Source organism: Urocitellus parryii, chromosome 9 (genome assembly GCF_045843805.1).
Source record: "Urocitellus parryii isolate mUroPar1 chromosome 9, mUroPar1.hap1, whole genome shotgun sequence".
Lineage (NCBI taxonomy): Eukaryota > Metazoa > Chordata > Mammalia > Rodentia > Sciuridae > Urocitellus > Urocitellus parryii.
In genome coordinates this window covers 141,221,279-141,248,071 of record NC_135539.1, presented here as the reverse complement: position 1 = coordinate 141,248,071, position 26,793 = coordinate 141,221,279, and the positions used below count along the sequence as shown (strand labels likewise).

General features: G+C 45.9%; 1 protein-coding gene across 1 annotated transcript; it reads left to right on the top strand.

Annotated features, from left to right (window-relative positions):
- Positions 1–3,361: 3,361 nt before the first annotated feature.
- On the top strand, positions 3,362–26,793 carry Fmo2 (flavin containing dimethylaniline monoxygenase 2). The gene is made up of 9 exons (XM_077802346.1): positions 3,362–3,436; positions 3,779–3,915; positions 11,687–11,875; positions 14,920–15,082; positions 16,366–16,508; positions 19,532–19,731; positions 20,889–21,244; positions 22,965–23,037; positions 23,997–26,793. The coding sequence occupies exons 2-9, from the start codon at positions 3,784–3,786 to the stop codon at positions 24,337–24,339; spliced, it is 1,599 nt and encodes a 532-aa protein (XP_077658472.1). The 5' UTR covers positions 3,362–3,436; positions 3,779–3,783; the 3' UTR covers positions 24,340–26,793.

Sequence of the window (26,793 nt, the reverse complement as noted above, 5' to 3'; positions counted from 1 at the left end):
AAAGTTGCATATTTCAATCCCTAAGGATACTCCAAAAAGAACAGTAGGAGATAAGCTAATTATGGAAAGGAATAAAGTATTTTATTAATCCAAAAGTGGGCACAAAAGAAAAAGAAAATAGGACAGGTGAAGCAAATAAGATATAAGTGGTAAAATGATAGATTTACACATTAAATGCAAATAAGTCAAAGATTTCCATAATGAGTAAAGTTACCAGACTGTATTTTTTTTTTCCAAAAGGAATAGCTGTGTGACACTTTATAAATGGGTAAAGTCAAGGAAATAGTGAAAAAGCTATGTGGGATGAGGCCTATGACAAATGCGAGGGTGTGGTGGATTATGAGAATGAAAATACCATCCATTCCAAAGACCAGGTTTTTGTTGTTGCTGCTGTTAATTAGAATTAATACTGGATAAATACTACTGTCTCCAATCCCATGGGAGATGGCGGGTGGAAGTACGGGAGAAGGGTTAGTCCAGCAATTCCAAGGATGCTTATTTAATTATTATCTTAATGAACATCCTGCAGTGTGGCCTCTCCCCACACAGGCTTCCTGAGTTTGCTTCACGTGGTGAGTAAGAGCCCATCCTGTGGAACAGATGCCTGGATCCAGAGCCCTCCTGTGTGACCTCTAGCATTCCGCCTCATCCTTGTGTGTATCAACATGCTCTCTCAAAAGCCGTGGCTAACAAGATTCACTCTCTCGTGGGATTGCCTATTGATCAAGTTAAGCCAAGGAGAACTTCGGTCAGGTCTGGCTAAGGACAAGGGCTACGTCAGTGGTGGGTATTCTGGGCCTCTCCTCCCCCCCTCCCCTGCCCCCCACCCCGCAAGGCTCCCTCTTGTCTCTGCCCCAGGCTTCGTCCCCATTCCAGCCGTGGCTTCTGCTCTGTTCTGTCAAGATGACCCTGCATAAATTCTGTTTTTCAGAAATTTCGTCAAAATAGATCAATTATACTTCATCAAAAGTAAAACTTCTGGGCTTCAAAGTTAAAAGACAACCATCAGAAGGAGAGAAAATATCTGCCGCTCACGCACCTGGTGAGATTTGTATCTAGAATACATCAAGAAGCCTCGGCTCAAGAATAAGAAGACAAAATGGGCAAAATATCTGAATAGACATTTCTCCAGAAAAGATATACAAATGGCCAAGTTCATTAATAGATGGTCAGCATGATGAGCCATTAGGAAAAAAAAAAAAAATCAAAATTCAAAGAGATTCCACTTCACATCTACTAGGCTGGCTATAACCAAAAAAGGCACATGGTGGTGAGGGTTGGAGAGGATGAGAAAGAACCGAGGCTGTCATACACCGGGATGTAAAATGGCACCGCTACGTTTGGCAGCTCCTCAAAGTGCTCAGCACAGAATTACCCCGTGACTTGGCAAACGCACTGCTTAGGTATATATCCGAGAGAAATGAAAACTATGTCCACACAAAAACTTACAGGGAATGCATGTGGCAGCATTATTCATGCCAGTCAAAAAGTAGAAACAACAACAGTCAATCATACTTTATCAATTATACTTTATCAATCATACTTTATCAATCATACTTTTTCAATTATACTTTATCAATCATACTTTATCAATCATACTTTATCAATCATACTTTATCAATTACAGTTTATCAATCATACTTTATCAATTACACTTTATCAAAAGCAAAACTTCTGTGCTTCAAAGGACACCCTCAATTTTTACAACTTAAAACCCTTGGCCTGAGAAGCACTTGCCAGGCAGCACTGCCTGCACGGGGCTTCCCAGCTGGTGCCCCTCCTGCTGTTCCACGTGGCGAGCGTGGTGTGGCCAGGTCTGGAAGGGCTTCACACAGCGCCTTTCCTCTGTCATGTCCCACGTGTGTCACTTACACACTTGCTGGCATACCTAGGTGCTTCTTCTCTGTGTGAGCAGAAGGCGTACTCATCGCCAGCAGGGCTTCCGTGAGTCGTGACCAACCAGACGAGGGACAGCCAGGACATAACTGGAGAATTGTTCATGGGCTATTTACAAACTCTGTGACCCAACTGACCATGAAGCAACTTAATTGTTTTTCTTTTTAACTACAGAAATGTGTCCAGCTCCTTCGTGTCTTGGTCATTGTTATCGTCACCTTGTCATCGAGCTACTCTATTCATTGGACACAGGAAGCCTCTCACTGTGCCCGAATTTGGTGTAGGGGATTTCGGGGAAGTAAGGCTCCCTGAACTCCATATGCAACTTGATCAACCACCCTTCCCCCGACACTCCCGTCCTCTCCATTCTTCCTCTCCCCAGCTTCCTCTCCACCTCCTGCTTATTTATGTTGTGGGTGGCTGCTCTCTCCACTAGAAAGCAAGGTCCAAGGGGGTGGGCAGGGGTTTGCCCTTTGTTCGTTGCTGTAGCTGCAGCACTTGGACAGCTACTGGCACCTAGGAAGTGTGGATATTTATCTAAGGAATTTATACCAACAGCCCTGGTGCTTGGAGCCACTGGTCCTGCTGGGCTGCAGAGGGGAGTCCCTTAGCTTCATCATTTCCACCACATCCCAGGTACCCCAGGGCTCTACAACCCCCTGCCTTAGTTTTCTAATGTTAATGCTAATAACCGAGAGTGTAAGCAAAAGGAAGTTATCCAGTTCTCCATCAAGCCAAAAAGAAGGGTGTGGGTGGGAAGAGCTTAGAAATCCCAGGAGCTTCATGCAAGCAGCCTTCACCCAACCAGAGAAACCTGGGGGAGATGTGGGTCTGAGCACGGCGAGCAAGCAAGGCACAGGCTACCACAGCATGCTGGGACTTCGAAGTCACCAAGTCTAAAAACAAGGCCAGAACAAGGACGTCAATTCCAGGAGATCAGGCACACAATCTGTCTGCCCACCCAGGCACAGTGATGTGCCAGAAAAGGGGCCTCAGGTGCAGAAATGAGGCTTGGTCAGGAGAGGCTGTGCCATCAGCCAAATGGAAGTCACACGCCATGAGCAACGCACCCATATGTTCAAGGTTATTAGTGGTGAAAAAACTAAGTTGGAAATCAAACTTGGAGTGCCATCCCATTTTGTGTGTGTGTGTGTGTGTGTGTATATATATATATATATATATATATGCAGGTGGAAGAACATATCACAATGGGTACTTAGGTTAGGGATGGTTTTAACTTATTTTTATTTATCCATTTTCATCAACTCAGTGCACGTTTGTTACACCCATGATAAGATGAACTTCTGAACCACCTGCACGGCATGCCAAGTATGTGCCTTGGTCCTTGGTCACTACCTGGCTGGAGCACTGAGCCTCTCGTTTAACCCCAGGACTCCTTGGAGCTTCAGCTGGCAGAATGCTGGGGGAGGAGCAGGAAGCTCCTCCTGCTTCCCACAGCACCTCTGCCTCTTAAGACTGTCTCCAGCTCACACACAATGGGGAGAACTCTGCTCTCAGAGGGGCAGTGCTCAAAGACAAGGTAAGCTGACAGCCAGGAGCAGAGAAGGAAGTGCTCAGGACCTGGAGGGACACGACCGAGCTTGGCTCACCTCAACCCTGCCTTACTGCATACTTTGGCTTTGTTAAAGGGGTTGTTTTTAATGTTACACCAAGACTCTTAAACAAGGTCTGCAAGCGAGTCCAAGACAATTCAGCATCTCTCAAGGGGAAAAGGAGACTAGGATTTGAGCGGCGAGGCGTTTCATTCAATTAGTGCTGCTTACTGAGTTACCATGAGACTGTTGAAATCCAGCTACCTGACCACACCACAGGGACTCCCTCACCTGTGTTAAGCAGTAATGACCGGTCAATTCCTTGACAGGACACATGGCAAAGAAGGTGGCAGTGATTGGAGCCGGGGTCAGTGGCCTGGTCTCGCTGAAGTGCTGTGTGGACGAGGGGCTGGAGCCCACTTGCTTTGAGAGGACAGAAGACATCGGAGGGCTGTGGAGGTTCAAGGTAAGGGAGGTTTCCTTGCATCTTGACTGGGTGATGCTGCTATTTCAGGGTGAGTCATAGCTACTTGTGGCCCTCTGCAGGGATTTCAGGGGCGACTTTGATCCAGTTCTCTTGTTATATATCTAGAGCTGTTCAGGAACCTGACTCCCAGGCTGGCATCTCTGCCCAGGTCAACACTAGGCTAGCCCAGGTGCCAACCCAGGCAGACATCCTTTGTATCCAGCCATCGTCTCGTGGCCCATATTTTTGTCATTCTCCTGTGTACTAGTTAGGGACTATACTAATGTTGGAGAACATCTTACAAAATAGCAGCAACAGGAATCTTTTCGAGGCACTATTTACTCCTTTTTCAATCACTGAGCCAAACGCTTCTTCAGAAAATGTGCCCCATCACTTCTGATATTCTCTCCCACAAATAACCACGTTTGTTTCTCCAAACTACACATTATGTGCTAGTATAATTGCTATGAAACTCTTCATTTAATATTTGTATTATTTCAATTTTTTCTATTCACCAAGTGCCAATAGTGACACTGCTAGCCATCCTTAAGGATTTGCATTGAAATCAGAAAGGCACATAAAGTTTCATAATTATTCCTTCCCACAAGCTTTCAAAAGGTACTGACTTGCCACTTCCTTTTATATCACCCTCTCAGGACCAGCTATAATAGACTAATGACCAGTTTGTAAGAAATGAATGTGATTCAAGCTGATATAAAATGCTGGTCATTTCTGTTGTGATTAAAGACATACTACCTCTCTGCAGGGGAAACAGTAATCAAAACTTCACAGGCTGCACCCCGGGGCCTCCTCTCAAGGATCTTTCTGGAGACTGACTGCCAAGGGGGCCACTTGGCCACTGGCAAGCCCCCTGCTCACGGGGAAATGCCTCTCCACAACTCTACCACCCAAAATCTTTTCTGTTTCCATTTACTTACTGATGCATTATAATTCCACATCATGGCACCCATTGTTACACATTTGTGCTGCACACAATATAATCTATCCCTTTTGTTCCCCGCCACGTCCCCTTTCCCTCCTCTTCTGTCCTTTAGACCTCTACCCCATTCTACTATGTCCCTTCTATTTTCATGAGATTCCTCCACACCCAAAATTGGTTTATAAACGAGTTTTTCACTAATTTCTCTGTTTACACACAATCCTTTGGAGATCACTTAAAACATGTAGTGGTGACAGTTTTAAAAAAAAAAAAAATGTAAAATCCTTGTCCCAAGCCCAGCTTTGGTGCTGAATTCTACTAGAAGTTTCTCCAGCGCCCCCTAGTGTCATCTTGGGAGAACAGGCAGGGCGGAGATCATGCTCTAGCACTTTTCCCAGCACAGAAGCACTCAGCATGCATCTCTCTTCACTATGCCCATGGGAAAGAGGTCTTGGGACTGTCTTCACTGATATCTGAACCAGAAATTCAGGATGGAGATAAATAACACCCAGGGGAACATAATAGATGCAAAAGAACACAAACGAAGGTCTGAGCCTTTGCATTTAACAACCTCACTGAGGTACGGAGAGAGCCATTAGCCTTCTCTGCCTATGCCCAATGCCTTGTAGTCATGGGGAGGTAACCAATGCACCCGGCTTTCCGGTTACACACAGGCCTCCCCTCTCCCAGGGCATGTGCCCAGCTATTTCAATTAATTTTCACATAACAATCTCTAGATGTCTCCGTCTCTTTCCTCTAGAGTCGGTCTGAAATATCACTTTGTCTCTTAAAACATGACTCTACCAAGGTCTAATATTTCAAATAAATTTATTTTCTCCAAAGACATTTTTCAGGGTCAAAGAGATGCCGGGCATGCCTCAGACAGTAAAAAGTGAATCAGAAACCAGCATGGTTGGTCCTCAGAACATTTGTGATCATCTGGCCTGACATTGTACACAGCTCGCACAGCGGCCTCCACTAAGGCAGGTCAAGGTTCCTTGGCTTTGATGGCATTCAAGAAATGAAAGCTTACACTGGTAGAATTATTTTCACATGCATTATCTCATTTTATACTTGCAATAACCTTCAACATTATCTATAACTATCAACCCCATTTAACCATAAGGAAGTCAAGGTGAAGAGTCTTGCCCATATGACTAAGCGCTGACAGTTCTCAGAAGAAGCCACAGAACTGAGAATACACACATGTGGTCCACCACGGCACTGCTTCTCTCATCACGTGACTCACTCTGATTTGGGGATCTGTTAAAACCCCAGGGTCTTGTCCATTTGAGCAACTGATGATCCAAGTCACTATTATCCTGTTCTTGTGTGGCTCATTGCTCTACCCCTACTTAGAAGAGTTCTCATTCATGTGTATTAAACATTAGTTGGTTTGATCCTTGGTTGAGAAAAGTCTATCTGACATCAATCATTTGTCATCACTGTCTGCCTCCCTGTTCTGGGTCTTCACAACTTTGACGATCTGGGTTTGTGTCCGTGGAAGTTATTGATTAGAATGTAGATCATAGAAGGATAAAAATGAGAAGCGGTTACCTGGGCCAGCACCCGGTGGGACTTGCTGACCTCAGTATGCACTCCATCTGCTTTCCTCCTCCTCAAAGCCTTTCCTGTTTTAGACTGTTCACTTAAGAGTATTGTCTTCTCTGGATGAGTTTAGAGCAAAGCGCCATCTCCTTAATAGAAGACATAACGACAGCCTGACCCTCGTTTTTCTTGCAGAGGTTCTCCTAGATAAATTTATCACATCCTAATTCACTATAACGGATTTTGGCACTCTGCTGCCCATTTGACAGAACCAAATTTAATATGTTAAATACGTATAACTCTCCAGGCAATCAAACGTGCAATATAATGATCCCATAGTTCTGTTTACCAGTGGTCTAAGATATAAGTTAATTTTTCCTAACATGTTTAAAGAACAATAGAATAGAATGAAATTTATAGTATACTATAAATAAATAAATAATGTTTTATAACAGAACAAAGTTTATAGTGTACTATCAGCAAAACTAGTGAATGCCTATTTTTTTATTGTTAAGTCCTTTATGCAGTGATAGAAAAGGCTCCTCGTTAGCTTGACTCATTCAATAAACGTATTGACTGAAGCCTCCTATACTCCAGACTCATACCAAGTGCTAAAAATACAGAGATGTACTGTCCTCGCTGTCAAGGAGCTTGTACCTCAGGAAGGAATACAAAAGCAAATCTCTTTCAGAGTGCAATTTTATAAGGGCTAACACGCTGACTGCTATTGGAATCACAGAGCCTCACACAGTGGGAATCAGACTTCCATGAGGTGTGATGCTGTTATGTCTTGACAATAACTAGGGATGGGGTCTGTGAACATGCAGATAGAGAGTCTCAGGCAGAGCAAACAGCATATGCAGAAGTATGGAAGCTTGAGAGACCTGAGTCTTAGAGGACACAGAGTCACAGCACAGCTGGAATGAAGGAGGCAGGTGGAGGAGAGACAAGTTTTGAGGCTCCAGAGAATGGACAGGGTCCGTCATGAGGAGACGGTGTCCCTTGTAAATACCTGAGTCGGGAAGCTGCATGAGAAAACTCCGAGGGATCGAGGCCAGTGATTCAAAGAGATGCCAGCCCAGTGGAAAGACGGGAGCATGCAGGGATGCTAGATGGCTCCCTGACTCCTCTGCACATCTGAGTAGTGAGGGAGCTCTTCCAAAACACAGGCATTTGGGCACAATTCAGACCTACTCAAACTTGGTGTTTTTCAGAGCTCCCGAATCCTCTAGGGTAACTGGCCCACCAATGCTTTTAGAAACCATAGTTTTGTGTTCGGTTGTCAGACAAAGAAGTAAAAAGTTTCAAACATATTCATGCAGTACAGTAGATGGATGTAAGATCCATCCCAAAGAGTGAAAAGATAGAATGATAGAAAGTTTTCAAAGAAAAGTAATTTTATTATTTCTAACTTTGTAGAATAACTGTCCATCATGGGAGCAAAGTACTGATTGGTAAAGTCAATATGACGATGTTTCACACACACAAAAAAAAGGACTAATGTGTAGGTTTTTGTAATTCATCTTCATAACAAGCAAATCTAATTTTGCTTTATAAGTTTGCTCTCTTGAGTAGCTTATATATATTCTACTTTGAATCTTACTTAGTTTTGACAACCTTTCTATTTTCATAAAGTCAAAAATACTTTAATCTAGTCCATGGTCAAAGATGATAAATTCAGGGCTATGATTGTGGCTCACTGGTAGAGTACTCTCCAAGCATGTGCAAGGCACTGGGTTCGATCCTCAGCACCACATAAAAATAAATAAAATAAAGGTATGTGTCAACTACAACTAAAAATATGTGTATCTTAAAAAGATGACAAATCCCAAATCACTGTTACCTGAACTAATTTAGTTTTAAAATACAGTTTTCTAACATTCTGAAAATCTCGAATGTGGAAAATCCTCATATGACCATTTATCTCAACCAAGTAAACTGCAGCAAATTTGACCCATAAGCAAATCCAGTCTCTGTGTGCATGAATATCATCTTTAGGAAGTGCTTGTATTTTAAGTAAACAAGTAAGTTCATTTATCTGTTTTGGAATCTCTATCTCCCTGTCCTTGTCTTGGTTGACTCCAAAGCCCTTCTTCTCTTAGTTTCTTCACTTTCATGTCCCCAAAGCCCTAATGCATTTTAATTCCATAGACTAATAAGCTCCATACAAACCATAGATGTTTGCATCTTACCCCTAAGTTGAAACTCGAGACCTGCGCAGAATAAACACTTGATATGTATCTGTTTATGCAGTCAGTATTAATCATCTTCCTTTTCTCCTGGGAAAACAACACCCATTTTACCTAGGTTTATCCAAACACATCTATTTCATCCAACTAAATGTAGGAAGAAATAACATTTTATTTATTTTTTTAAATATATATTTATGTATATTTGTTTATTTATTTTGAGAGAGAGAGAGAGAATTTTTAATATTTATTTTTAGTTTTCGGCGGACACAACATCTTCGTTTGCATGTGATGCTGAGGATCGAACCCAGGCTGCACGCATGCCAGGCGAGCGCGCTACCACTTGAGCCACATCCCCAGCCCAAAATAACATTTTAAAAAATTCTTTTTTATATATATTTTGTTTTGGGGGGTGCTGAAAATAGGACCCGGGGCTTTATACACACTGGGCAAGTGCTTTTACCATTTTATTACACCCCCGGCCCAACAAACTTTTTTAAACTACTGTCTACCAATGAACACAAATATAAAGATCTTCAGATAAGAATCCTCATATCATCATCATTTGCTGATAAACTGCACAAGCACGACTCCTGAAGGTGAGCCTTGCCCTGGCCTAAGGTCACTACATGGGCTCAGGCACCAGAACAAGATCTCACCACTCAAATTCCCTTAAAATTGGCCTGATGAAAATCCACCACATTTTAAAGCCAATTTATTGAGTCTTAAAAACAAACATCTAACATCCTGGCTATAGCTTAACAGTCTAGTTTGACTGATTTTAATCTATGGTTTCTTTTAAAAGTTTATTCTAGTGGTATATAATAATAGCAAAAGAGGCAAACACTGACTGAGGACATATCTTGAGCCAGGCATTGTGAGAAGTGCCTTATTGTGCTGGAGTTATCAGTGAGTCCCACTGTGGAGGGAACAATGAGGAGACTGGCTTATGTAATTGTTCGTGATCACCAAACCATTAGAGGTGGTGGAATTGGGATATCAGCCCAGTCCCTCTGATTCCAGAAAGCCTTACTGATTACTCTGTGTTACTCACAAAATTATCTGGTCTGATCTTACAAATATTCTCTTTTTTTTTTTTTTTCCTTAATGAAATATTTCCTCTTCTGAGCACTTGATTGGATAAGAAGCTCAGGTACTCAGTCTTGCCAAGGACATTGTGTTCAGTCAAAAACCAGTTTGGCTTTAGTATTATGAAATTTGAAGCTAGTATTTGAAAATTAAAATATCATTGTTTATTTATCCAGTTTAGATCATTGTATCCCTGCATCAGGCAGAAGCCCCTCCATATTCTATCACAAACCCCCTTAGGATTCCAATACTTGCTTACAGTTAGCAATAATAGCACAGTCAACTCAGACCTCCCAGGAAACTGGCCTGCCCTGACTAGCTGTTCCCAAGCCATGTGCAATCGTGACAGGCATGGTCCAAGTTTTGATTCTGTCCAGGAAAATTAAATACACACCCATGAAAAAAGACCTAGGGTAAGTAAGAGGGGTGGAATGATCATGAGTGGGTGAGAAGACAGAGGAAGGAGGGCAGAAGACATTTAGGAACAGCCTCTATTTAGCAAGGATCCTACATCATTTAGCTTTGGCACCCATATTGGTGCTGCTAACCCCTGAAATGAGGACACAGTGAAGTCTAGGACACAGAGGGAGCTTTTCACTTAGGAGACAAGATCCCATAAGTGTACTCTTTTGAACTCTTTGAGATCAAGTTTAACCTCTGAACAGAAAATACTAGAAATCTCAGGTTGGTGATGTGAATGCACCCGTACAGTTATTGGTACCCGTCAGGGCAGCGACCCTGGTGGACTTCCATGCTGTGGTGAGCAGTGAGCAGTGACTGACGACTGTCTGAAGCCTTGGCTTCCTCACTAAGGATGGCCACCACTGCTGTGCACTGCTGCAGCCCTGTGCACATAAGAGGGGGCTGGAACTCGGGGCACTCACTGGTCCCGACTCAAAACAGTCTGAAGGAGGTGAATTCAAACTCACATTTAACTCTAGAGACCAACTCCCTTCTGCTAGTCCAGACTAACCTCCACCTAACGATCAGGCAGGAAAGAAATGTTCTGTGAGAACAAGGATGAGAAAGAACATGCACAGCTGATCTAGGGTGGAGCCGGACTAGAGGTGAATCTTGGCTTTCCTTTGTCACACGCTGTGGAAGACCCTCTGGGACTGTCTCAGGAAGTCTGTCACTTCTTTTGGTTGGTGAATTCCTACAGGCTTTCCATGTCTTCATACCGGCCTTGATGCTGAACCGAATCAGCGAGTACTGTTGCTCTGCGTTACGCCTCAATGTGTGCATCCTCAGAACACATATTGGGCTGTTCTTGGGTAGCATCATTTAAATTTCCTAATAAAGCCTCTTTGACCACACACTGATTTCACAGACTTTGAATCACCATACTCAGCTCTTTTCAGATTCCCCATGCAGGGCATTCTGCAGAGCACTATTTGTAGGAGAAATCAGACTCAACCATATGGCTGCTTCAGGTTTTGCCAAAGCACATTTGATGACATCAGAAATCAGGTTTAAGGTTGGATCGGTGTCAGCGCTCCTCACCTTTATCACTGGAGGAAGGGAAAGTTGCATAAAGCACAAAGTGAAGGCAGGCAGGCAGATACAAAGCCAGATGTGAAAACTCCCCACTCCCAAATGTACTCATTTTACTTCAAACTCTCTGTCTTGTTCTCTGTCCAATGTCCCAGTGTGTCGTAGTCCCTAAAGATGGAAGGGGTGTGTGAAGCCTCTTGAGGGCAAATTTAAGCAGTTAACTGGTTCCCAGAAGATGACATTAAATAGGTAGAGACATGGGACACTAAATATCCTGCAATGTGCCAAATAAATGGTCCCTGATACACCCATCTACAGCATCCCATTCAGCAAAGCTGGCAGACGCACACAGGTCCCAGCACAGGAACGTACTGCACCTCTCCATCCATGCATTCTGTCCTGCTGCCACATTACAGAGTCACTTGGCACAGGAGTGTGAGGAAGGTGGGACACCAAGCAAGGGATTGCTCCAGTACATGACCACCCCTAATTATTTCACTCCCTCCTTCAGGAAAATGTAGAAGATGGCCGAGCAAGTATCTACCGATCCGTCATCACCAACACCAGCAAGGAAATGTCCTGTTTCAGTGACTTTCCTATGCCTGAAGATTTCCCAAACTTCCTACACAATTCCAAACTTCTGGAATATTTCAGGATTTTTGCCAAAAAGTTTGATCTTCTAAAATACATCCAATTCCAGGTATTGTATTTTTGGGGAAATGAGTTTCTCTACGTTAGTTCAGTTCACTTTTAAATAAAAAAGTTATCCTGATGATAGAAGAAATTGTGAATAAACTCTCTTTGTTAAAAGGTTAGAGCATGATACTAATCCCCCCAAACAGTGTGATTGCTCCTGCCTGGTCATGTAGATAGTTTACATTAACAGAAGAAAATCAACTGTTAAAATTGAACATTTAATGATGATAATATTAATGGTAAAACTGCATTTAAACTATATCCATTACCATTGATGTCCCTAGCCTCATTTCCCTTGAGAGGATATATGAAGAAAATCAGATTACTTTTTTTAACATCTCTATAATGGGATTTCTTGATATGTGTTAAATAAACTTGCTACTCTCCCTTCACCTCAGAAGCCTGTGGGAACTATCCCTGCTAATTTCACAACCTCCAGAAACATAGAGATGGCAGATCATTTTGAAATACATTTGAAATCATCTTTTCCTGTGCTTTCTCAAAAACAAATAATCAACAACAATAACCAAACATCGTCATTCAACACACTGCCTTGTTATCATTAACATATTATCTGAGAACTAGTAACTATATAGAAAATGAATTTTAAATTATTGAAAATGAATTTTAAATTATATTTCAGATAAATACTGTCAGGCATATTTGTTTTGATACATCTCATTTTCTTAGTAATTCTACTTTTACATGTACCAGGCTTGTATCATATTAGTTTTTAATTATTAATTTTTATAGAAGTCTATATTCGTAAACACTGTTAAAATGTGCAGTTTTACCTAATATAGTTTATCCCGATTCCTGGTACTTTTATCTTGTGAATGGCTGGTTCTTTAAAATAGAAGTTTAATGGGTAGGTCTTTGTCCATCTAGCTATCAATCTAGGTAACAAACCTACAGCCCTCCTGTAAAATGCAGTTTATACTCTCTGTTCTTCTAAAGATCATGTTAAAGTTACAAGGGAGCCGTTTCTCCTGTTTATTATGTTACTGCTGCCATTGTTTTCTGGAGGGTGGGGATTTCCGTTTACTGGTCTCCGTGCTGATTAAGTCATAGATGTTAGGACTTGATTCAAGAAACAGTAGATAATAGGGCTGACAGTTCAGAGATAGTAAAACGAATGCTGCATGAAAACCATCTTGCCTTTCATTGATGTTTATTCACATTGTAGTCTATGCTGCATCAAGAATTAATAAAGTGAATGTCACCTCATTTAAAAAAAAAAAAGGCAGGTGCAGTGGTGCACACCTGTAATCCCAGGAGTCTTACAAGTTTCAAGCCAGCCTCAGGAAATTAGCAAGATCTGGTTCAAAATTTAAAAAATAAATAAATAAAAGGATTGGGAGGGCTGGGATTGAGGCTCAGCAGTAGAGTGCTTGCCTTGCACTTGTGAGGCACTGGGTTCAATCCTCAGTACCACATAAAAATAAACAAAACAAATAAGGGTACTGTGTCCATCTGCAAATATATATATATATATATATATATATATATATATATATATATATATACATATATATGGATGGGGAATATAACTCAATGGTAAAGCGTCCCTGGTACCAAAAAAATTAAAAATAAAAATAGAAGAAGTAGGTGAACTGTGCAAGGCTCTACTGAGTGGCAACGTAACCTGCACCAGCTTCTCAACTGCAGATGAAACCACACAGAGAGCTTGTTCAAGTGCAGACTCTGGTTAAACAGGCTTCCAATGACAACTCAGAGTCTGCACGTCCTTCAGGCTCCTGGGTGACCTAAAGGCCCTGGTCCTTAGACCACACCTGGAATAGCAAGGATTCACAGTGCTTGGTTAATGGGCAACTCTGAGCTACAAATCTGAGAGCTTCTCTCAGCTGCTGTCTACCCACGAATTGTGAAGCTCTTTCACATGTTTTCCATCCATGTCACCTACCCATTTTTAAATTGAGACAGCTTTAAAAGTCACCAAACTGGTATTTTGAAAAATGTCTAATTTTTTTTAAAAACGATATTGTGCTAATCAACTTCAGAGAAGGAAAGGTTTATTTTGGCTGGTGGTTTTGGAAGCCTCAGTGATGTTCTCCTGGCCCACTGCCTTGGGCATGTGGGGAGGCAGTAGCTGTGGAAGGGAACTCACGGTGGAGCAAGGCTGCCAATGTCATGGCATCTGGGAACAGAGACAAGAAGGGACTGAGCCCAGTGTCCCCTTCTAGGGTACGCCCACAGTGTCCAGACTTCCTCTTGCTAGGCCCCACCTCTTAAATGGTCCACCACCTCCCAACAGTGCCGTGGGCCAGAGTCGGAGTCCTTGGTGAGTGGGCCTCTGGGGGACACTTACCCAAGTCATAGTATGTGCAGAGGAGACTCAGATACTTGAAAGCAAGAGTTACAGCATGTCATTCCTCTAGATGTGTGGCAAGCTTTGCTTCCATTTGTTTCTTAAATACCTCCGGCATGAAACACTTAGGATCACCTTTTTAAACTACTAGACTTCCAGACAATGGGCTTGTTAAAAACAATTCGTGAAGCAATAGATTATTTCCAGCAGATGACATCCTGAGCTGCAGAGCTAACATGTCATACTCTCAACAATGATGAACGTTAACAATGCCACTCGATGGAGGGCTGACAGCCTGCCAAGCTCTCTGCTGAGTGCTCCCCGTGAGACATCTCTGCTCCCGCAGAGCCCCCACACAGGGGCACCCTAAGTGCGTCTTGACAAATGCTCGCTGTGGGGCACTTGAATGGCATGAGCAGACTTGCCTTCCTTCTCTTTTCTCCCTCACCCTCACTCAGCACGGCCCCTCAGCACAGGGCCCCCACTGCAGACTCAGGCCTGGTGCAGAGCGGCACATCCCGGCGCTGCCCATCAGAGAATGGGAGGGGCACACTTGGCATCTTCGCCTCAGGGGCCTGCAGGGACGGGCGCTGCGGGGGCTTGGAGGAGAACTAATGGGGGTTCTGCATCACACTCCACCCACCCCCATTCCAGGCCCCGGGAAGCCCATGCCAAGCCTGAGCCTTTCTCAAATGACGCCTCCTCTGTGTTTGCTCCAGACGACCGTCCTCCAGGTGAAAAGACGCCCAGATTTCTCATCCTCTGGCCAGTGGGAGGTTGTCACCCAGAGCGCCGGCAAGGAGCAGAGCGCCATTTTTGATGCAGTCATGGTTTGCAGTGGCCATCACATCCTGCCCCACATGCCCCTGCAGTCCTTTCCAGGTGAGGCCAGGGGATGCGCAGTGGGGAGCAGGTGTCCTGGATGGCTGCCAGAGCTGGGGGAATGGAAGACTGAGATGGAGCTGCAAAGATCAGACTCCAAACACCATCCATGTATCAACCTTTTTGGGTCTTCATCACACGGATGTCCTTTAAAGTCACAAGGCTTTCCAGAGAATTCTCACACACACTGGCTTTGCGCAGAAGAGGCCCTGCTAGCCCTGTGCCTGCCCAACGCAGAGGAGTCTGTGGTATCTCTGGAGCCCAAGCCTCAGAGCCATGCCCAGTCAGCAGTCCAGAGAGAGGGCCCGGGACTCAGAGCTGCCACAGCACTGTGACGGGGAGGAGGGCAGGAGAGGAGCACTGCCACTGTCTGTCCTGAGGCTGCCAAGCCCTCCCTTGCAGGAAGACCTGGAATGCAGTGGTCCTCCTGCCCCCTCAGACTCCGGGGCTGTGGCAGGCTTGTTCAGGGCACTTAACAGGCCATCACGCTTGGGCCCTCCTCTCCAAAGCAATGGAAACCAAACAGAGTCACCTGGCAGACTGAGAAACACACCCTAGGATTTCTGATCCCATATACCTGGCAGGAAGCTAAGAATCTGCAGTTCTAGTAAGTTCCCAGGGGATCCTGACACTGCTGGCCACGGCCCCCATTTTAAGAACCAAGGTATAACGGTTCTTGCAAGTAACAACACAACCAAAGACAAGTACTTCAATAAAGTCATGTGTTCCTGGGAAGAGTGACCCGGGTGACCAGGAAAGCACACTGAGATGCTTATCTGCAGTCAACCACCAACAGGTTACCGACTTACTCAGTGCATTCCTTCTATAGGCCTGGGTTTGGGCTTATTTTAGTTTTCATTGCATTTGCAAAATTAGAATAATAAATGCATTCTAATTATTATACAATTATAATAATATCATTTCATAATGTGTTTAAAACATATTTAAGAATATCTGCCGTATGATAAAGAAGTGTCCCTAGAGAGTCCAGAATCAAATCATGGGTCCTCAGGAGCCAGCATCTCACTTGCTCTGTTCATCAAACATATTTTTTGTCTGGTAAATACATGTGCTGCGGCCTCTTGTTTCAACCTCTCCCTGTACCTTCCTGATCTCCACTCTGAGTTTCCCAGCTGACCTGTGCTATAACTCCTGTGAGAGGGGATAAAGGAAAATGAGTGACTGACCCCAAAAAGGCAAACCAACAATGCCATTTCACTGAATTAGCCTGACACCCTTGCACCCTTGGACCTTCACAGCCTTCTCTCCTCTTCCCCCTGAAGGTATCGAGAGGTTCCAAGGCCAGTATTTCCATAGCCGGCAATACAAGCGCCCAGCTGGATTTGAGGGCAAACGCATCCTGGTGATTGGAATCGGAAACTCGGCCTCGGACATTGCTGTGGAGCTGAGCAAGGAGGCTGCGCAGGTGCGATGCTCTCTGCTGACCTGGTACCCTGGGGAGAAGAGGGGGGACAGGCACACTGGCACATCCCAGCTGCCAAATCAGTCATTACTCGCCAGTTGGTTGGGTTGCCCAGTATGGTACCTCCTCGCTCTGCCCCTAACCAGCCAACCCCTAGAGGGAGTCATGGCACTTCTAGGCTGTGGCTCCCTCGTTTGTAAAAGGAGAAGTTTCCACTAGATGATTTTCAGTATAAGAGACCTGGTTTCTCCCAAGGGGGCTTACTGAGAAGCTGACCTGTTCATATTTTGGGGACTGCCTTTTAGAAATTCAGGGTATTTGAAATATAGATAATGCTCAGTTGCCCAAATACCAGGAAAGAAAGAGCAAATAGACAGCCAGCCACCCACCCGGGATGGGAGCTGCTCGTGTGCTCTCCAAAACCCCCGCACACTCAGGAAGGACACCAGCCGACCACCAGTCAAGTGTTACCAGATGTGGATAGGGTCCACAGAGGGCATATTTAAATAAATGGCAGAAAATAAGTCCCTACTAGAAGGACAGACCCAGGCAAAGATGAGGACAGCTAAGGGTTCTCCCTCCAGTGTCCGCTCCCGACAGGGCCTGGAGCCCAGTCACCCTACCGTGGGCTCCTCTGCTGCTGTCTCTGGCTGCACAGGCAGCCTCAGCCTTGTCTTTTGTCCTGTAAAACTTTCCTGTCCTGAGTCTTATACATTGAGCGCTTGAGATGCCCAGTAGCAAATGTGATAAATACACACGGTGTTTCCCCAGAAGGTTAATGAAAGGGTGACACTGGGACCTTTCAGAGTCACCTGTCACTCAGAATTGTTCAGTGCCAACCTAGGGACACAGCAGGTTGCTAAAACCAGAAAAGGACTTATTAGACCCAAGTGTGAAAAGAAATTAGCTTTCGCTTTTCAAAGCTTTAAGACCTCGGTATAAAGAACAAGTGTGAAGGCAATAACTATCAAAGCTCAAGCAGAGCAGGGGTGTGGGGCCACCTGCCCCATCGCCCTCCTACTGGGGACACCTATACGGCAGGAGGAAGGGCATGTGACTGGGTGAGATGAAGACAGCTGAGCTGACAGCGCCATCCATCAAGCAAAATCCACCCTCGACCACTGCAGGGCATCAGGCCAGGGCTTTGGACTTAGGACGGATGCTCCAAAGTTACCAAGTCCTGGACTGCAAGAGCCAGTCCTTCACAGGGGTCATGCCATGCACAAGGCCTGCTTGTGATGCCAGATTCAATGTTAAGAAACCACCTTGGCCATATTTGTGAGCTTAATAGCTCATTCTTCTTTTCCCAGCCTCCTCAATACTCATTAATCACATAAATCTGTACTTATGAAACCTCTATTCAGAATAATGCCTTCTCAAATCTCCTGGGAGAAGACTTACCAGAGGTCTTACGAGAGCTGTGCACACAGGAGACAGGACCGGGTGCTACTGCAGAACTGAAATTACAGCTGAATGACCAAGATCCTGAGGGAGCCCTGCTCTGCTAAAAGAAGGTCACGTTCACAGGATCCAGCCCCACGGCCAGAGCCCAGAAGCCCCCTCAGGACACTGTGGGATGGGGCTGGTCATCCATGCACTCCCTCTAAACTCCAAAATTCTGCCCTCCATCCTGAAGCCCATCTCAGAGAGATCAGCCTGAGCAGGACCCCAGCTGCATGTGCTCCAGGAGTGGTGGGGCGGCCAGCTCCGACCCCAGGCAGTAGGTAGGATCTCAGCAGGAAGGGGCAAAGAGAAGAGGCAGGACATCCCGTATGAATCAGGGACCCACCCCAAGGGAGAACTGGGGTGGTAAGTGAAGGAAACACTGAAGGACAGTGCCTCGTACCTAAGGAAAGTCCCGCCAAGTCAGCCTGGGAGCAAGACTGAAGCCGGGACCACCCAGAGACCCACAGCCCAACAGTGTTTTGTGGGGGTGCTCCCACAGCCTAAGGATTGAGGCCCTTGCCACAAACTGTATCTCCAAATTCAAGCTCAGTCCAGACGTGAGTCACTGTAGGAAACCAGCCCCTCCAGCCTGAATTTACAAAATGGGAACAGCCAGCAGTGCTCAAGGCTCGCCAGGCAGTACCTGAAGTACTTAACACGTAGCACCTCGTTTGAACTGAATGATACCCCCATTTTAGAGAGAGAGACACAGAGGCACAGAGAGGTTGAAATAACTCACTCAGGACTACACAACTGACTAAGCAGTGGGTCTGGGATTCAAATCCAGGCAGTCTGGATCCAGAGTCCATGGTCTTAACTTCTTAAGTGAATCATTTATCAAGGACAGCCTTAAACCATAGAACTCAAACGGACAAGTGAAAATCTGGGACAAGCAGTTCTAACGTGCACTTGGAGATTGGGAGAGTAACCGTCAGCAAGGAAAACACTTATATTTGAAAAGAGATTTAAGTACACGTTTTGAAAACAAGGGAAATCCTAGTACACAAGGTAAAGAATACATCTGAAAGGGAACCCAGGGGTGTACTTGAAGAGAAACAGAACCGCAGTGTCAGTTCAGAGTTTTTGACCTTTAAAACCCAGCGTGGAAGGCAGTTCCCCTCACTGCGCTCCCTCCGGGGGGTGCAGACCCCGCGTTTGCCTGTGCCGTCATCAGGCTGTGGCCACACATTTCCAAGGTTTGTAAACATTCACCTGGACCATGAAAGAAATGGGGGAGGGTGGGCAAGGCGAGTGCATCTACTGGGAGCAGAAAACCACTCTGTGGACACAGCAGAGATGGTGGACCTGACCTCTGGTATTACCAGAGATACTCTCACGTGTCCACGCAGTCCTCAGGGGGCGTCGAAGCCACGGGTCCCCCATTGATGATAAAGCTGACAGTGAAACTAGAAGGACTTCACTCTGAGGCAATGTCCCCTCACAACAGACTTGATCTTCACGAGAGATTCCCAGGGAATTCTGGGGCCATACGCATTAGATCACCCACCCAGTAGATTCCTCCCAGGGGTACAGTGCTCTGTACCGTGTTCCATTTAAACTGCACCCCTTTTATTTCCCAGGTATTTATCAGCACCAGAAAAGGCTCCTGGGTCTTGAGCCGGATCTCTGAAGATGGTTATCCTTGGGACTCTGTGTTCCACACTAGATTCAGCTCCATGCTCCGGAACGTTCTGCCACGGGCCATTGTCAAATGGATGTTGGAGCAACAGATGAATCGGTGGTTCAACCACGAAAACTATGGTCTTCAGCCTCAAAACAAGTAGAGTCATTTTGCTTTTCTATGATTTGGTGCATCGGTAAGCTAGGTTGTCTGAAGATGACCCTCTTTACAAAGATCCATGTTGCTGGCAGGGTAGGTAGTCTGAGCCACAACCTAACAGTACGTGCAGCATACGGGTTCTGCAGTGAGAACGCCAAACTTGTTCCCTGTATCTTAAAAAATATGTTGCAGAAGATTAAGTAGGCGTGTCAGACGCTGCTCCAAAAGCAGAATTGGGGCTTATGGGAAGAACTTTCTAGCACTGAAGAAGGCTACTTCAAGAGACCCCAGCCTTTTTTCCAAGGGACGCTGGGGGAAGCACATAGCTCCCCCTCTGATTAGCTCGGCCAGGGTGGTGCACCCCAAGGACTCTCCCACTGGTAGCTTTTGAGGACATATTCCTTTCTCCTTACCAAAAGACAAATATTAGTCGATCTCAGATATATACATCAGTGATATCATAAGCACAAGCAAACATTATGGGTGTTTATTTTTCTTTAGTGGATGAGAGACTAGTTCCATTTAATAAAAAAATATAGAGATCTTAATAAACACCAGGCAACTGCTGTACTGAGGCCTGACACAAGTGTATGCTGTCGCACTTAAAAAAAAAAAAAGAAAGAAAGAAAATGGTTCTCAGATCTACATAAAGAAAAAAATAGAACTCCAGAAATAGTTCACTCCACCATCCGGTTACCACAAAGAGAGTCCATGGATACTCAGGATCAACCAATGTCCCCAGACCTATCTTACATGTTGACTCTCACACGGATCCCCCAGCAGGTTTCATTACTAATTAAGTGAAGTTTTCTCTTCCTTACTTCTGATCAGGTGGGAATTAAATGAAAAGGCAAAATAAAGCTGACAACAAAAAACTCAGAAGCACCGATGGGATATGGTGCCCAGCCCTCCCGGGATTGACCGAGTGCTGCTTGTGTCTAAGCCCCGGGGAGGGGGCCTTCTCTTTTACTCTCTTCACCTACCTGCTTGCCTTTCTTTATTGAAGGGAGGGATTTGGGGACTGAGAATGAAGTCAGGTTAGAGTCGAGGATACCTGAGAAACCCCTTTGTTTTCAGAGCTACCACCCCAAATGCCCAGGGGGCCCAAGGTGGCTCCGTGAAAGGTCGTCCTGAGTGTTTTCTCCTGTGTGTCTCAGGTACCTCCTGAAGGAACCCGTCCTGAATGATGACCTCCCGAGCCGCATCCTCTACGGAGCTGTCAAGGTGAAACCCAGGGTGACAGGGCTCACCGAGACCTCCGCCATTTTTGAGGATGAGACGGTAGAAGAGGACATCGATGTCATTGTCTTCGCCACAGGATACACCTTCGCTTTCCCCTTCCTGGAAGAGTCCCTCGTCAAGGTGGAGGATGGCAGGGTCTCGCTGTATAAACACATGTTCCCCCCGCAGCTGGAGAAGGCCACCCTGGCGTGCATAGGTCTCATCCAGCCCCTGGGGTCCATCTTCCCGACCGTTGAGCTGCAGGCACGCTGGGCGACACGCGTTTTCAAAGGTGAGTGGGCAGTTTGCCCTCCTACAGCCCTGCAGAGGTGCCCACTAAAGGCTTCTCCCGGGCACGGGGGCAGCTCTCACCCTCCTCGGCAGGTGATTCCCCCCTGCCCCTGGGGTTCAACTGTGCTACAGAAAACTCACTGAACACCTGAGCTGGGACCTGGGGGCACAGAGAGAACCCTAAACAAATCCTTTTTTTTTTTTTTTAAAGAGAGAGAGAGAGAGAGAGAGAGAGAATTTTTATTTATTTTTTAATTTTCGGCAGACACAACATCTTTGTTTGTATGTGGTGCTGCGAATTGAACCCTGGCCGCAGGCATGCCAGGCGAGCGCGCTACTGCCTGAGCCACATCCCCAGCCCTAAACAAATCCTTTTAACACTGTACAGCAAATGCCTCGGTATAGGAACCCACAAGAGCTATGGAGTGGGACAAGGGAGGGCATCCGGCCGAGGACAACTTCCTGGGTGGCTGCATTTCTGGGGCAGAAAAGGAACCACCTGAGAAAGCACAAAGGTCCATGCACCTGGCGAGCTGCAAGCTCCTCGGCATTCCCAGAGCACATGGGTGAGGTGGAGAGGGATGGGAGCAACCTTGGGAAAGGTGACGGGGACAGGAAGCAAAACTGCACCATGCTGAGGGTCCTGGATTGCAAAGTGTAAATTGGTTCTTCCCAAATCTGGCTGCACGTAAAATTGTCTGCTGGACACTTCTGGACCCTTACTGATTAAGTCTGGCCTGCGATTAAGCCTTAGAAAGCTCTTCAGCCAGAGACAACAGTGGAGAGGTATAAGCAAGGAACAGCAGATTTGCACTTAAGGTAGATTATTCCAGCAGAGGTGCGGAATAGAGAAAAGAAAGGGGGGAGAATGGGGCCTCCCAGCCCAGCAAGAAGGCCCCTGCCATCGTCTCTGCTAATACACAATGTGCCTGGGCCAGAGCACAAAGCAGAGAGGAGGACAGGAATGTGCGAAATCACTCAGGATAAAACCAGCAGGATGAAGGGTGGTTCAACAGGGGGAGAGAAGGAACCAAGGCGGGCTTGCAGAATCCAGCCCTGGAACCTGGGTGGACAGAGTGCTGGGAACAGACGGACAGCCAGAGAGGATGCGAGTCTGGACAGGGGGGCTTCAAGGACAAGCTCAGTTCTGACTTCCGGAACCTGAGGGTCAGAGGGCTGTTTCTCAATACCTGTGACGCTCAGAGGACTCCTGTGGACGGGGGTGGATCACAAGCCCACTGTGAGGAGTCGTGCCCTGATCTACCTTCCCTGCCCACTGCCCTTCATTAGTGGGGGCCACTCTCATCTCTCACCAGCCTGGGTTTGGTGGCCATTTCCTGGTCTCTCAACCTGTAGGCTCACCTCCCTTCAGCCTTTTCCCCCAACACGGCACCAGATGGATCTTTCCAAAGGCAAGTCTGATGTGGTCCCAGTGTCCTCTCTCCCCCAGAACAGAGCCCATGCCCCTCGGCCGGGTTCCAGCTCCTCAGACGGGCTTACCGTCCTCATCTCTTCTCGTAGCCTCTGCCCCTTGGTCCACGGTGACTGTGTGGCAGGAGAGCATCACACAGAAGGCCCCAGCAGCCCCGCCCCTGAGTTCGGCCACATAGCAGCCCTGTCTGGTTGATGAAATGGCCCGAAGCGGATTTTTGAACCAACTGCTAGACAGAGCAAGGATGCCGAATCGTGCCCATGACTCAAACCAAACTTCTGCTTTCTAGGCTTGTGCAGCTTGCCCACAGAGAAGACCATGATGGAGGACATCGTCACAAGGAATGAAAGAAGGATTGACCTGTAAGCATGTGTTAAAAAAATGTTTACGTAGGCCAGTGTTTCTCAAAGTATGGCCATCTGACCACCCACAAAAGCCACCTAGCTGAGAAAAGTGCGTATTGCTGGGTTGCAACCCAGACCAGCCAGATCAGAAGCTCTGTGGATGAGACTGGGAATTTGCAGTTTTGTTCTTCCTAGAAGATTGTTGGACATACTGCTTTGAGAACCAATTACTTAGAAGTTCTGCCAAATCAGAACATTTTCCTTAGAGTAATTTTGTTTTAGTTTTATAGGACGGAGTATGTGAGATTCCAGATCTTCTCAGGCCACCCACACCCCAGCTAGAGAGGGAATGGGATGGGGCAGTGGTGTGACAGTAGCCTGAAGATCTCCTGAAAGTTAGTTGGGGGTACCCATCAAAATAAATCCGGAAAGGATTTTGGTGTGACGAACCAAGAATTAGTCATTTTTGTTGAGGTGGAATGGGATTCAACAATGATGGAGTATCTTGGGAAAGTTGTCTCGGGGGTCTTACGTCTGATTTAAGGGGTTATCTCCTTATCTAACATTTATTGAGCATCTACTACCTGCCAGCCAGACTTCTGGGTACATTAGTAACTTAACAAGCAAATATCAAGCGTCTTGGCTTTTACACGTGTCATGCATGACTCTGCAGCAACCCTGACTGGTACATCCTTGCCTGGAGACTCACAACTGCTCAAAAAACACTAAATGAGAGTCCCAGTCACCCTTGTCAGCTTCCCCGAGTCCCCGGGGATTCTTGATTATTGAGTTATGAGTATAGCTCCGTCTGAGCTAAGGGTTTCCTCCCAGGATAAACTCCCACTTTCCACCCAGACTCATTCAAAGCACATGCATCCTCCACTCACCCTCCATCCTTTCAGCAGCTAGTGGATGCTGCGTATTCCCGTGTGATCCGGAACTCATGTGAATCTGTCCTTTTCCCCTTCTTCATTAAGGTTTGGAACCAGCCAGAGCCAGATACTGCAGACCAATTACGTCGACTACCTGGACGAGCTGGCCTCAGAGATAGGTGCGAAGCCAGACTTGGTCTCCCTTTTCTTCCAAGACCCCAAGCTGGCGCTGAAACTCTATTTCGGGCCCTGCAACTCCTACCAGTACCGCCTGACTGGGCCTGGGCAGTGGGAAGGAGCCAGGAGGGCCATCCTCACCCAGAAGCAAAGGATCCTGAAGCCCCTGAAGACCCGGTCTCTGAAGGCCTCATCCCCTCTCCCCGCCTCCCTCCTGCTGACCATGATGGGGCTTCTGGCCATCGTCACGGCCCTGTTTTTCCACATTTAGTGGTTCTGATCTATGCCCAAGACCACACAGCAGGGCTTGAGATGGAGCTCAAATCACAGCCCAGGTTTGTGGCTCTATCATCTTGTCAGTCAGTGCCTCTTAAAGAAAACCAAGACTAAAAGGAAATATCATCATATTCTAAATGTTAGAGTCAGGAGGAACCAGTTAGTGGGGTAACTGTGGGGAATTAGGAGAATTAGGTCTATACATAAAACAAGATAGTGGCATGAAATCTCTTTCCCATTCCACCTTCTCCTCAAGTTCACCAGGCTCCAAAAAGTACCATAAAATACCACTGATCCCCAGGTAGTTAGGGTCACGAGCCTTGGGGAGGAAATGGTAGAAATTACACAAGCGGAAAGCAGCTCGCTGGCTTAAATAACTGAAAAACGTAAACTGTGGTCAACACTTACAGCTCCTGCACAGCGCACTTGACCATGTTCCTACGCGGGCTCTTTTTGGTACCAAAGTTCTCAGATACTAGGTCATGCTCAAAAATGCTGGAGGAAACAATGAGAGGACATACAGAAAAGCACACGATGCTCAGAGAGACCTTGAGCCTCAAATTGAAAGCTAAACCAACAGCCCATCCCCTGCATTTGACAGCAAAACTGCTGCAAAAATGTTCAAAAAAGAGCATTCCATGACAGCTAGCTAGAGTATTTCCCACAGACCAGAAACTGTGCTGTGTGCACAGCTTATGTATTGCTTTATTTAACTCTCACCACAATTCCAGGTAGGGACAGCTATTCTACCCATTTACAGATGATAAAACTAAGACTTAGAGCAGTTATAAAACCTGCCCAAGACCACACAGCTGGGCTTGAGATGGAGCTCAAATCGCAGCCCAGGTTTGTTGGACTTTCAACTGAAGATCCTGTTCTCAGTCCAGAATATGCTTTTTCACAAAAATCTGATGAAGGGCTTATCAATATTTAATGCTGTTTATTATACTATCCATGTTAGTTTGGGGGACCTCTTCATGGACAACAGTACTCTCCCCTTGCAGATATGATCAGATTAATTTTATTTACAATGTTTAGTTTATATTTCAGGTAAATCAAGAAAGCATTCGAGTATATTTTAAAAGAACAAAATTTTAAAAGGCATTTAAAGGAATTTACTGTAAAGGATCCTATGAAAAAGTAGGAATCAGTGAAGAGAAGGAAAAGTGCGTCTCACAGGTCGATGGAAAGCTTGGTGATGGCTGAGCCTTGAGCCTGGCGCTGACCTCACAGGTCACCAAGACAACATGCTGAATCGCACAGAACCCTTGGCACCCAATAAGAGGAAGCCATCCATTAGTTAGGGGAGTCAGACCTTTCCTTGGAACTAAAGCCAAAACACACACCATCAGTTCAGGGTTAATAAACATTGAGCAACATGGCAAACATTGAGCCAGGGAACCTTCGCTCTAGCATCTCTTTCATGAACTGCGCTTTGGCAGATAAGCAGAGCCATGAGCCCAGACCACGAGAGGGCAAAGTGCAGACGTGTTGAAGACTCGGGCAGATCTCTTCTCTTTATTCCTCCAGAACTTTGTGGACACTGTTCTTGAGTTTGGCCTGTGTTTCTCTCTGAAGGGCCTGCAACCACGTGAAGGGAGCCTCCATCAGCGGAAACTTTCCTTCACATTCATTGAAATCACACCAGCATTGACACCCAATTTTTTTTCATGGCTCTTATGAGCAAATTCCTTTTTTTAATCACAAATGGTGTATATATGTAGCTCTGGATTAAAAACAGATTACTTAGCCGATTATTAAAGGCAAATACGCCTTAAGAGCCAAGGTCAGCAACTGCCGCCCCGGGCCCCCCAGCCCACCACCTGGGTTGGCACGTGGTTTCACTGGCGCACGGCCCATCTATTCAGTTATTGTCTGTGGCTGCTTTGGGGCTTCAATGGCAGACTTGAGTCCTTGTGTAGAAAACGTGTGGCCCCAAAAAGCCTGAAACATTTACCGTCTGACCCTCTCAGGAAAAGTCTCCAGCTCCTACCTTACGATACGCAAGGCTTGGTCCCGACTGACCTGCATACCTTGCCCCATTCCTTCATTCCCTCTGAAGTAGCCCTGGTTCTTACCCTGCCTCTACCGGGGAAGACACTGAAGGACACCTGCAAGGTGGATGCTAAATGAAAGAGGAAAAATAGCTCCATTAGGACAAAAGTATGATCAAATATATAGGCTCTGAAAATTTTAGAAATCATTTAAATTTGTCCAGATATTCCAGTTATCTTTTTAAACACATGACTAGTTTATCTTGCCTCTGAGGAAGGTCTACTCCACCCATCTTCCTGCCTCCCTACATCCTGAATGTGTCAAACCACCTAGGGCAGTTCACTCCAAGCTCTGATCCGCAGACCCCCTACATTAGAATACCTGGGAGCTCACAGCAGTGCAGGGTCCAAGTACAAATGTCACAGTAACCCACAGCTGCCGAGTCCGAATCCCT